Consider the following 13562-nt stretch of genomic DNA (forward strand, 5'->3'; position numbering starts at 1 on the left):
AAATAAATGATAATGAAAATCATGAAACAAAAACTGGTGGAGATTCTCAAAATGTTGCATGATTCTAAGAAGCTGGAAGAGTTCTTTCTCCTAATAGTGACCTACTTGGTTCCCTTAAAGCATATGACTAATTTTGCAACATGTAAATAGGTAGATGTGAAAAGAAATGTTTCCTATTATGTTGAGAACTATAGATAAAAATAGGGTCAGAGTTTATCAGAATTTTCTGCTTACATTGAATGAAGAGTAGATTTTTATACTAATACATCTGAAACCCAGTGCCAAGTTTTAACGAATCTGATACGAAAGCTATTCACTATAGCTTGTTTTATAATTTCTTTAATAAAATTAATATAAAGAGAACAGATTTCATGTATTTCACAGGTACAATTCTAATATTATTAAAAAAAACTTTTTATTGAAATATGTATGTATACCAAGAAATTCAAAACATGTACATAAAAATGTGTTTTTTGTCCTCTGACCACACTCAAAACCAACACTCAAATTAAGAACAAAACAGTAGTAGTACCACAAAAGTCCTCACTTTTCCTTCTCCCTTCCCATTTTTTTTTGTTTGACATAGCAAAAAAAAAAAGAGTATATTGTCTTTTATATGGGATGATTCAGTGAAGCAGTATTTTTAACTATATAGTAAATGATTTGATAGTCATACAGTCTTTATACTCTCTATATATTAACTGCCACAGATAGTAGAAAACATGTGATATACATCTTTGGGGGCCTGGGTTATTTCACTTAGCATAATGATCATGTGACATTTATGCATGATGGAATATTACTCAGCCATAAAAAAGAATGAAATCCTGGCATTTGCAGCAAAAGAGGATGCAACTGTTTTATGATTGACAAAAATTTCTGCTTTATGATTTTTCTGAAGAGTCCAAAAATTATAGTTTAGATCAATGTTATTAAAAATATTTTGTTTCAAGATACCAAAGATGGAATTAGTTCACTTTTGTTTGACTACTGAGTATTTCTATGTGCTTAGGTTTGCAGGACACTTAAAATATACTGATCAGTTTTCACTTTTCAGGTATTTTAAAGGAAATTAACCACAAAGTCCTGAGTCAGAAAGTATGATTAAAATTTTCCACATATAGTGCTGATAATATTACAAGTTAGAATGGAAGGACTGAAGTATGTTTAAATGTGACATTTAACAATTATTGTCCAGTGTGCCATACGAATGTAGTAGTACTCATGGGTCACATTTCATCTCTCTACATGCCTCTATATGTCTACACATTTAGCATAAAATGGAAGTAGTATGATGTTTACCTGTCATAAGTGTTGTTATCAACACAGTGAATACTGACTTGCTACTACATGTCCCTTTCAAATGTGCAGTGTGTGCTAAGTCAAAACAAAACACAAAATAAATGAAAACAGATTAGAATGGAGAGAAAAAGGAATGATACAACAGGACGTTTATAGGCAAATTATTTGAAATGATGTAGCATAGAGAAAATGACATCAAATTTTCTTAAATTACAGGAAACTACACTTAATTACTTTGAAAAATTCAGACCATTTCAGTACTTCAGTACAAACGTTCAGTACAATGAAAACTGCTTATCGAACCTGAACACAAGGATCTAGTTGCCAGAAAAATCAAAGGCTCTTGTTCTATTTCTGATTCACCAGCAAATGTAAAATAAAGAAAATAATGTTTACAACAGACCCAGTGTGCTAAATCTTGCAAGCTTCTGCATTATTCTGTTCCTTGAGGTGTGCCATGTGCTGTTATCTACACAGCTGCTTTGCATCATATTTACTTACTCAACTGCTAACTGATGAAGACAATTATGTGAGACTGGAAAACAGTTTAAATACTCACATGTCAGCAATGTTTATTACTGTTTCCTATTTGTTTCTCACTTCATTGTGAGCATTAAGCAGCAGAGATGATAGATGTTCCTCAAAGGTACCAGTTATTGTATGCGCACTGGATTTAGAAGGCTAATTAATTAAAGTAGGGGCACAGTAACACGTTGTGCCATGCTTTCACTCTTAGGCATAGCCAAGATTGTGTTTATAAAATATATTCATTGGTTCAACAAATATCTAGTGACTTGCTACTGTGAATGTGTATATGTATGTATATGATAAGTGTATTTGTATATATGTGTACAACTTACTACTTTTCCCTCATTTCTTTGTACTGACCTAGGGCATTCCTGCATAATTATTTCTGGTTGACCCAATATTACTCTCTAACTGTGAATGACATTGATGACTTATGTTACCTGAATTACATATGGTATTACTTCTGTATTTAATTAAGTCACTTGAATGACTTCTGTTTTAGTTCTCTAATCTTTTCAGTTAAGGAATTCAACTTCCGTCTCAGAACTGTACTGTAGACTCAATAGGTTCTGGAATTCAGTGGAATCTTTAGTGTGGATGGATCTCTGTACCTTAACTGAGCTGGGAGATGGGGGAACATTAGGAATGGGTGAGGAATGGTTAACTTTTAGATATGTGCTGCAAGTTTTATGGGGCAGTTAGATTGAGAAATTGAGGCACTATTAGATAATTTTTATGACAAAATGATAAGTTTAAGTTGAAGACTAGTCAGAGTTTAGGATTTCCTCTTGTTGATCTAGTAAAATACCAGATTGGGCCTGGTTAAAGGGTTTCCTTTCAGGGCAAGACATGTTAAGGAGGATATAGGCTATGGACATGTTTAAAAAGCTCTTTTCGCCCTAAAACTGCCAGGAGCATGAAGGGATTTGTGTGTGTGTGTGTGTGTGTGTGTGTGTGTGATCTTTATGAGATTTAAAGCATGAATGAGCTAAGTGTATGCAAAGGAGCACCTGAGGAAAATAATACAAATGATATTATATAGATTAATTATAGTGTCAGAAAGGCTGAACTCCTATACATGGAGCTAATGAAAAATACTATGTTGATAACAGAAAAGCAAGGCAACAATACATTATTTTTGGGAAACATACCATAATGTTTACCAGTGAAAAAACTCAGCTTGTTTTCAAGCTGTGAAACATCTAATGTGGATGAACTCGTTGTCAGGAAGTCTTGGTCACTTTCTGTTAGACCTTAGTTTAATCAAGTGTTTACTCCTTAAACACTTGATTAGCAAACTACTACACAGCAGGCATGCAGCAAAGATAGGTACTACCTTGTGATAAGATGAAGAGTAAACACTGGGGCTTGAAAAATAGCAAAAGATTATGACCATAAAGTAAACAAAATATATCTTTGTAAAAATTAAAAGAAGGAACAGGAGAGGGAGGATGAAGAAGAGTGTGGGCAGGAGGGAAGGTAGGATGGGAAGTATCACTATGTTACTAAATCTTTGTATATGAGATAAATGAAATTTGTATAACTTAAATAAAATTTTTTTTAAAAAGAATACTTCATAGGTGGTATCCAGAACATTCACTATATCACATCAAGTGTATAGTGGGACCCGTGTTGTGGCATAATGGGTTAAGCTGCTGCCTTCAACTCTGCTTCCCATATGGGGGGTGATTCAAGTCCTGGCTGCTCCACTTCTGATCCAGCTCCCTGCTAATGTACCTGGGAAAGCAGCAGAACATTGCCCAAGCTTGGGCTTCTGCACCCATGTGGGAGACCTAGATGAAGCTCCTGGCTCCTAGCTTCGGACTAGCCCAGCCCTGGCTTTTGTGGCCATTTGAGGAGTGAACACCATGTAGAGGATATCCCTCCCTCTCTGTCTCTCTCTCTCTCCCCCTCCACACACCCTCTACTTTCAAACAAATAAATCTTTTTTTGAAAATTAGCAAAAGAATGACACAGAGGTGTTGGGCTGCATAGATATCTTAATGTAAGTAAGATATTAATAGACCAGAGAGTAGGATGAGGATGCAAAGGTAGCTGGAGTAGATGGACTGGAATAATGCTGGTGGTGGTGGTAAAAATTGGTGAAATATGCAGAATGCTGATTATGGAGGCCTTGCCTGACATGATAGTAATTTGAGCTTTATTCTGTATGCAATTGGAAAATTGTAAGATGAAAAATTACATGATTCTACATTTTAAAAACAATTCTGGCTGCAGTATGGATGATGGATTATAAACCTATAATATAAATCTATAAAATTATATGAGTCTAAACAATGGAAAGACAGGAGTTATTAAAGGATAAGTTCAAGAATGTGATAAGGAGTACCTATTGAATTTTGCTCTTTACCAAAATAAATTTCGTGACAGTCCTGAGAGGCTACTAATGATTTAGAACTCTCTTTGTGTAGTAATAGCACTCTATCTTTACATTACTTACACTACAAATCATTCTCATTACAAACAATCCTTAAATGTGGATCTGGTTATCCAGTTTATTGAATCTTTGAAAGACCTAGAATCTATGTCCCATCTATCAGCTATAAGTATACTTCATCTCAGTACATTAAATGATGTTGGAGGTGTTATCAACCAAAGAGAATCATTAAGTACTGTCCTTAGAATTTACTTTTTTGAAGCATGCATATTTTGCCATTCACCTCATTCTCTGCTGTTGAGATAAGCAGGTTTAATATATTACTACAACTCCAATCCTAGCCTTCCCATTCTATTCCAGTTGTAAAAATCACACACACACGCTGTACAGAGAAAGAAGATACATACCCTTTGAGCTTTCTTTTTTATCTGTTTCAGTATATAAACATTTTCAGTGGAAGTAAAATTTACAAACAATGAAATGTATAGACCTTAAGGAATTCAGCTTTCCTCTCAGAACATGTAGACAGTTAAACATAACAGTATAGTCAATAAGCCATCAAAGATACAGAATATTTTCATCACCAAGAAAATTCCTTTTACCACCTGCTAACCCCCAGTCTCTAATAAGCAACCACTTCTCGGATTCTATAAATGTAGAAGAGTTTTGTCTGTTCTTGGCTTGTCTTTTTATCTTCTGAATTGTGTCTTTTGGTAAGTAATTTTTTATATTTAATGAGGTTTAATTTATCAGTGTTTTTCTTTTATGAATATTGTCAAGGGGTGAATGGAGCTCAAGCTAGCTGAGCTTCCAGGTGTTGGAGTAGTTGATTAAGGCAACAAGCCAACCTGAAATTAAATTAACATTCACTTCCTGTAATAGTATAAGCAAGGAGCTAAACTTCTTGAAAGAAAGAGCCATCTCTCTTGGTCAGTTTCTCCACATGGAACAATGCCTATCAGGGGGTAGGTGGATCAGCACAGGCATGGAGCTTGTTTCCTGCCAAGGGAGCCCCTGAACAAGAGGCTATCTGAGGTTTGGGTAGAGGGCAGGTGGAGAGATCTGGAAGTGGAAAAGTGCTGAGTGATACTGGAAAAGCTGAAGTCAATTTTCCCTTCCCTCCAGTAAGAAGGTCTTGGAAGAAGTAACTGAGGAAGGCCTCTGGATAGAGAAGGCTGGACTGGGGATACTGACGTGTTGTAGGAGCATTAGCAGCCAGGAGGATGTAAGTCCTTGATAGCAACTTTGATAGCACTCCCTTCATCAACTGTTACATCAGCTTCTACAGGCCACTTGCAGTCTTCAGTTTATGCCCGACCCCCCCTCCCCCGCCCTGCCCCCGTAAAGCCAGTGCAGAGTGTTGTCAAATCTCTTTCTCTCATCTCCTGCCCCTTCCTATAAGATTACTTGTAATTACCTCAGATCCACTTGGATAATTCATGATTGTCTATCTCAAGATCCTTAATCACATACTCAAGGTTCTTTTGCTGTTTAGGATAAGATATTCATAGATTTCAAGGCTTATCTGTATATCTTTGGCAGGTCATCATTCAGCTAATATTTTATTAAATATTTTTATAACTATTCATGAGATGTCTTTTTAATTTTGTTTTCTTATAGCTTTCTCAAGTTGGCATCCAGATTACACTAGTTTCCATTTGGGTTATTTAAGGGTATACTCTTAAAACAAGTTAAAAGTATTCTACCCATCTTCAGAATGAATTTAAGATTGTGAGAATATCCTTAAAGATTTGACAAATTTTCCTAATCAAACCAACTTGAAAGACAGTTTTCTTTGGAAATTTTTCTATTCAGCATTAATTTTTAATTTTTACAATGACATACTTTCAGGTTCTGTTTCGTTTTTACTTATTCCAAGACTGTGACTTGTCTTAAACTTTTAATTGAATACTCAAAGTGCTCAGTGTGAAGTTTTATACAGACTGGACCGAACTCTAAAATTTCTCACTCATTACTCATTTCTACCATCTCTCAGAAGTTAATACCATTCTTTGAATACAATAAGAACTCACTTGTAGTTCAATTAAATAAGCATTAGGGAGGCCTTCATAGACACATTTGCATGGAGAAACATTATTTAAATCTTATTTAACCTTGTATTGCAAGTTATTAATGATCCTAGAGGAAACCTGACTTTAATAGTTAGATTGCAAATGGAAAATATGAGCAGTGGGGCTGGCATTGTTGCACAGCAGGTTAAGCTGCCACCTGCAACACTGGCATCCCATTTGGATGCCAGTTCCTTTCCCAGATCCTCCACTTCCCATCCAGCTTCCTGCAATTGTGCCTGGGATGGTGCAGATGGGGAGCTTCAGCCTGAGAAGCTGAAGATGGCTAAGAACTTGGATGCCTGCACACACGTAGAAGACCAGATGAAGCTCCTGGCTTGTTATAGCCATTTGGGTAGTAAACCAGTAGATGAAGAGCCCTCTTTATCTCCCTCTCTATATATAACTCTGCCTTTCAGATAAATAACTGATCTTTTTTTTCTGTTAAAGATTTATTTATTTATTTATTTGAAAGTCAGAGTTAGAGAAGGAGATGCAGAGACAGAGAGGTCTTCCATCTACTGGTTCACTCCCAAGTTGGCCACAACAGTTGGAGCTGTGCTGATCTGAAGGCAGGATCTAGGAGCTTCTTCCAGATCTCCCACACGGGTGCAGGGGCTCAAGGACTTGGACCATCTTTTACTGCTTTCCCAGGCCATAGTAGAGAAATGGATCGGAAGTGGAGCAGCAGGATCTCAACCAGCGCCCAAAAGGGATGCCAGCACTGCAGACAGCAGCTTTACCTACTACGCCACAGCACCAGCCCCAATAACTGATCTTTAAAAAGAGAGAGAGAAAATTTGAGTAGTATAGATAATCTGTAAAATGACTTTCAAAAAAAACCCACATTTTTTATATTTTGTAGTCATATAAAAATCAAAACTGTTAAGTACCTCTGTTTTGCCCTTGCAATAGCCAGGTTATAATGTTGTGGACCACTAAATATTATATAAGTTAGTAATTAACATTTTGAATCCAAATCCTATCCCTTTTACTACATGAAGAATCATGCTATTTGCTTACAAAAGTAGATTTCTGTTAATTAAACAATTCCACATCAGCAGTTTCAAAAGTTTCAGTCAGTTTCAGCTCTTCACTGCTGACTTCCTCAGAAGCTCATTTTTAAATATAAAAGTAGCAGTATTTGCTAGTAAATAAAAACCTCAAGTTATTGGCCATTTCTTTTTTTGCACATGGTAGTCCTTTCTCAATGAACATCAAATAAATGCTTGATTTTTAAAAATTTTAACTCATTTCATGTAAATGAGTTAAAAATTTTAATGTAAATGAGTTAAAAATAAAGCCATGTTTTATGCTTGTGCTTTGTATATACAAGAATATTTCATAACTTTAGCAGTGCTATTGGCTAGTTATTCTCTACCTAGTTCACAAGACAAAATTATGAGCTTGAACAAAGGATGATATTAAATATTTTTAAAAGATTTATTTTATTCATTTGAAAGACAGAGTTACAGAGTGAGGTAGAGCCAGAGAGAGAGGTCCTCTATCTGCTGGTTCACTCCCCAAATGACCGCAATGGCGAGAGCTGAGGTGATCCGAAGCCAGGAGCCAGGAGCTTCCTCCAGGTCTCCCACGCGGATGCAGGGGCCCAAGGACTTGGGCCATCTTTCTACTGCTTTCCCAGGCCATAGCAGAGAGCTGAATCAGAAATGGAGCAGCCGGGACTCGAACCATATGGCGCCCATATGGGATGCCGGCGCTGCAGGCCACGGCTTTAACCCGCTGCGCCACAGCGCCGGCCCTGATATTAAATATCAATCATGTTATTTTTAACTGTGAGATGAGAACTTTAGAGTAGGTAAGGAAATATTTCCATCATATTGCCCAAAATGTCTGTTAAATGTCCTTTGTAAGTGCAGATATTTCAATGTGGCTTCATGACCCTTCTGTCATGTGAATATACACTTGTTTTATAAATATTTATATTTCCTGCAAATTCACCTTCCACTTCATCTGGCTAAATGCAAATCAACTTGTATGTGAATTTTTTTGATGATAGTATCCTTTGGCAATGGAATTTATTTTACATGTGGATGAAAAGTCAAAATTTGTTACCCCAGTCAAGAAGTGAATCAAGTATAACTAGGATATATTGGTCTGTTATGTAGTGAAGTTATGTATGAAGTTATGTAGTGAAGAGGTTTGTTTGGGCTCACAGTTCTGGCCCAAATTCAAGGGGCCATATTAGGTGATGGCCTTCTTGCTGGCAGACTCTTGTTTCTGACAAGTACAATGTTACTAAACAATTAAAGAAAATATAGACACAGTACCTGATGTGTAACAGTCACTGAATAGATTATCACTATTATTATTATGCATATGATGTCTATAGACACAGGAGTTCTTTATTATGCTATAAGAGACAAAAACAGTACTAAGAATAGTCCCTATATCACCAAAATCAACATTTATTACATACTTACTATATGCCAGTCAACATAGTGCCATGAGATGTTATTTAATTTCAATGACTGAGGAGGAAATCAGATTTACAGAGATTCACAATGATAATCTAGTAAGAGTTTCAGAGTTCCAATCCAAGTAAACTACCCCCAGGTGCTATGCTCATATTCACTGTTTGCTGTATGCTTATGTAGATGAGGAGGAGGAAGATGGGTAATCAGGCTTATAAATGAGCTGCACCTAGAGTTTGACATAATTCAACAATAATTTTGGGGGATTTCTTTATCCTGCCCATTGATTTTTTAAAAATCACCTACCAAAATTAATCATTTTAAGCTATATAGTTCATTGATGTTTAGTATATATTCACAATGTTATACAACCATTGCCTATATTAAGTTCAAAATATTTTAATCACCCTCAAAGAAAACTCCATATTCATTTTGTGGTCATTCCTCATCCACCTCTCCCCATAGCCATCTTCAAGACTATGACCAAGCTAGAGAGGGAGGGCAAGTAAAACTTCTGGAAAGCTTGCTTACTAGTATCAAGTTGCCTTTTTCTTGATTCTGCATTTGTTTGCTAGACAAACTTAGATACCTGAGAATTTCTCTCTTTAGCTACCCAGTCTTTATCTTAACTGTTTTAATTGAAAGTTTTCTGAAATAAATGAGAATTTCTTTCTTTTTAAGCAGAGTAGAAAGACCTACCTTAAGATATTTCTTCTAGCTTGTGTTTACATACTTCTCTTTGTGAAATATCAAATTGACAATGCTATGGGGCATTTTTAAAAATACATTTCACCATATTGACCATTGCTCAAATAAATGCAACCATGACTCAAAGCTAGTCTAACTCTGTATTATAGATTCTTTTTTAAGAACAACATGTGAGATGATGAAGTCTGACCTCTTTGTGTAGCCCTGGAAGAACCCAGCTGTGAAGTTGGCAAATATCACCAATAACAGGCAAAGGAATGCTTAATTGAGTAACTGGTCTTTCCAGACCCCTTGGCCATATTCCAAATCTAAAATGAATTGGGAAATACAAAAGATGCCTTATAACCCGTTGGTAGCTTAAGACATTCTGCTCATAGTAATAAATTTAACATTAAGTTACTAAGCTTTCTCATGTCTTAGTTTCTTTATCAGAAATGGTGGTGTGTAGAGAGGGAGATTACAACACTTGTCTTTAAGAATCACTGTGCATATTAAATGGACTGTGTGAATGTATACAATGCCTGACACTTCATAGATGCTCATTACATGTCATTTTCCCCTTTACTTTTGCAAGGATTCTTCACCCTATAATGGAAGGCAACTCGAAATGCATGACTCATGCACCATCCACAGAATCTACTCAATGTCTTTTTCCTTTTCTCTTTATATTGTAAGCCCTTCATTTCAAACAGAGAAATAGAGAACTTAACCCATAATATATTTTTTCTTTATTGCTTATCTGAACTGATACACTTATTCTTGTACAGAGAAAATGAGTATACCTGCTATTTACAGATTTTAGAAATAAAGGAAGAAAAGCTCATCAATGCTCAACTCCTTTATCTTAGCCAACTTCTTGATTTCTTTTTTTTTTAAAGATTTATTTTATTTATTTGAAAGAGTTACAGAGAGGTAGAGACAGAGAGAGAGGTCTTCCATCCGATGGTTCACTCTCCAGATGGTTGCGACAGCTGGAGCTGCGCCAATCCAGAGCCAGGAGCTTCTTCCGGGTCTCTCACATGGGTACAGGGGCCCAAGGACTTGGGCCATCTTCTAATGCTATCCCAGGCCATAGCAGAGAGCTGGTGTGCAAGAGGAGCAGCCGGGCCTAGAACCGGTGCCCATAAGGGATGCTGACGCTTCAGGCCAGGGTGTTAACCCACTACGCCACAGTGCCAGCCCCCAACTTCTTGATTTCTAATGCCTTTGTGTGAACTCTCTAATTTCTGCATACAGGAATGACTAATTCCTCATCAAAAATCTTTATTTTTTTTAAGATTTTATTTATTTATTTGCGAGGCAAGTTAAAGGCAGTGAGAGGAAGAGACAGAGAGAAAAGTCTACCTTCCGTTGGTTCACTCCCCAAATGGCCGCAACGGCTGGAGCTGTGCCGATCTGAAGCCAGGAGCTTCTTCCTGGTCTCCCACGTGGCTGCAGAGGCCCAAGCACTTGGGCCATCTTCTACTGCTTTCCCAGGCCATAGCAGAGAGCTGGATGGGAAGAGGAGCAGCCGGGACTAGAACCTGCATCCATATGGGATGCCGGCACTGCAGGTGGAGGATTAACCTACTGCACCACAGTACCGGCCCCTCATCAAGAATCTTTAATAAACACCAATGAACATGTCAGTGCACTTTACTAATAGTCATGGTCCCAAATTCTAGCCTCCCCTCTACCATCTTTGTTTTACTTTGGGAATGTAAAAACATTATCAATATAAATAGAGCAGATTTTAATATAAGGAAATGTGTTATATTTTGTGTGGTTTGAACAATGATATACTGAAATAAGCATATTTATGTGTATATGAGTATGTGAATGAAAATACCAAGTAAAATGCACACCTAAAAAAGCAAGTATATATTTAAATACATGTATACATATAATGATGCCAAATGTTCCTTTACTGTCTTGGTTATAAATATGATAATTAATATCTGTTTTTTAACTGACATCTTTTCTAATTAGTTATTAGCTTTATTTGGATAAATACATTTAGAATAGATGGAGTTTTTTACACTAACAAAGCAATCCAAATTCCTTTTGCCATTTTTCCGTCTAGAAATCGACATTGAACGCTGTGTTCGAGAATCAATCAACTTGTTTTGTTGGACTCCTAAAAGTGCTACTTATAGACAGCATGCTCAGCCTCCAAAACCAACTTCTGACAGTAGTGGAGTCAGAAGTTCAGCACCTTATTTCTCTGCTGAGTGTCCAGACCCACCGAAGTCAGATCTGGTATGTATTTTCATTATTATTATTAATATTGTCATTTATATATCCTTTTTATGTCTTTTTTTCTAACATATGATTGCATTCATACAAATATTTCAGAAAATCTTTGTGTCTATTTGGTTCTACAATTAGGAAGATTTTTCCAACGTATTCCTATAGATAGAAAGTTTTGCTTTATTATCTATGCAATCAGAGTGTCTGTTTCTACCCTTTTGGAAAGTAAGGAAAGACTTTATTGGGGGGAAAAAAAGAGATAGAGATATTTATCATCACTAGACCTGCCTTACAAAAATGCTAAAGGGAATTCTTCAGGTGAAATATGCTAACTAGTAAAACAAAAACATATAAAATAATAAAGCTTATTCAGTACATGGGACATTCCCCAGGATAGGAGATGGTAGGTCACCAAGTTTGTCTTAACAAATTTAAGAATCATGTGAAGGATCATTTCACAATGACATGATATAAAAACAGAAATCAATAACAGCTTTCATAAATCTGTAAATCATAGAAAATTTACACAGTATCTATATAGCAACTGGTAAGGTAGCTTATAGATAGAAGCAAAGGAATAATTAAAAATGGAGAGGGACCAGCATTGTGGAACAGTGGGAAAAACTGCCAGTTGTGACACTCACATTTCACGTAAGAATGCCTGTTTGAGTCCTGACTGCTCCCCTTCCCATCCAGCATTCCAGCTAATGCACCTGGGAAGGCAATGTCTGATGACCCAAGAGCAGGGCCCCTGCCACCCACGTGGGAGACCAGGATTAAATTTCTGACTTCTCCCTGCAGCCTGGCCCAGACCTGGCTATTACAGCCATTTGGGGAATGAAACAACTGATAGAAAATAGATTTCTATCTTTATTTCTCTCCCTCTCTTTCTTCTCTCCCACTCCCCTGCCGCTTTGCCTTTCAAATAAATAAATAAATCTTTTTTTAGAAAAAATTAAAAATAGGGAAAGACTGAGGATTGTTTAAAAATAGGAACTTATTTATTGTTAGTTGACAAAAGAAACAATGTTTTGAAAAACTGTTCCATTCACATTTTTAAGGATTGTCATATTTAGTAAAGATAATTTATAAATGTGATCAACCTAGCTTTCAGCTATAATAATCATATATTTGGGACATTCTGTTATCCATCAAGCAATATGCAAATTTGTTTTCAGATATCATAAATTTAATTGCGTAGACTTTATTCATAGAAGGTAATATTCTAATAATGAAACATTTTTACATCTTATTTAATGTATGTTAAACAGTAGATATTTGCAGTTAGATGTTTTTGCATGAATTCACACTTTTCACCACTTGGCACTTCCTATGATTTTTCATATTCCCAAATGTATGAGTGTATACATGTTTTCATATTTTCCCATCATAATCAAATCATATTTATTAAAGACATTTATAAACATGACTTTGATCATGGTTGAATATAGAGCATTTTTATCAGTTACAATCTCTGCCTCTATAAATACAGAAAACGCAGAGAAAAACAGCTACATGAATAGATATGAAAAACTACAATAAGATATTTCTAAAACAGCCTAATAGGTGCAACAAGAATAAAAACCTACCCTTTTAAATATATATTTATATTGTAGTTTTCCAAAAACAGATTAAGCCTCCCCAAAAGAAAGTAAGTTCTCCACATCACAGGTAATCCACCAGATTTTAGTATCATATATTGGATTATCCTAAATGACCTATAAGATAATTTAAAACTTTAAAATGCAACAGTTCTAGATAAAATGAACTTGTTTCATGGTTTCTTTTTTTTTTTTTTTTTCAAATTATAAATTCTATCCTCTTCCTAGCAGAGAAACATCTTTTTAGTAGAAAAACAACCTTTGGCAGATAGGCATTTTTTTTTTTAAACTT

General features: G+C 35.9%; 1 protein-coding gene across 9 annotated transcripts in view; it reads left to right on the forward strand.

Annotated features, from left to right (window-relative positions):
* Window positions 1-13562, forward strand: part of TBCK (TBC1 domain containing kinase) — a 244973-nt gene that overhangs the window by 138990 nt on the left and 92421 nt on the right. For all 9 annotated transcript variants that reach the window (XM_008267520.5, XM_089302979.1, XM_008267519.5 and 6 more), the window contains one exon: window positions 11503-11678. In XM_008267520.5, coding sequence (XP_008265742.3) covers window positions 11503-11678 — 176 coding nt within the window. The remainder of the gene's footprint in view (window positions 1-11502; window positions 11679-13562) is intronic.

The sequence above is a fragment of the Oryctolagus cuniculus genome, chromosome 8, assembly GCF_051225735.1.
Source record: "Oryctolagus cuniculus isolate XC-2025 breed Fujian yellow rabbit chromosome 8, ASM5122573v1, whole genome shotgun sequence".
NCBI lineage: Eukaryota > Metazoa > Chordata > Mammalia > Lagomorpha > Leporidae > Oryctolagus > Oryctolagus cuniculus.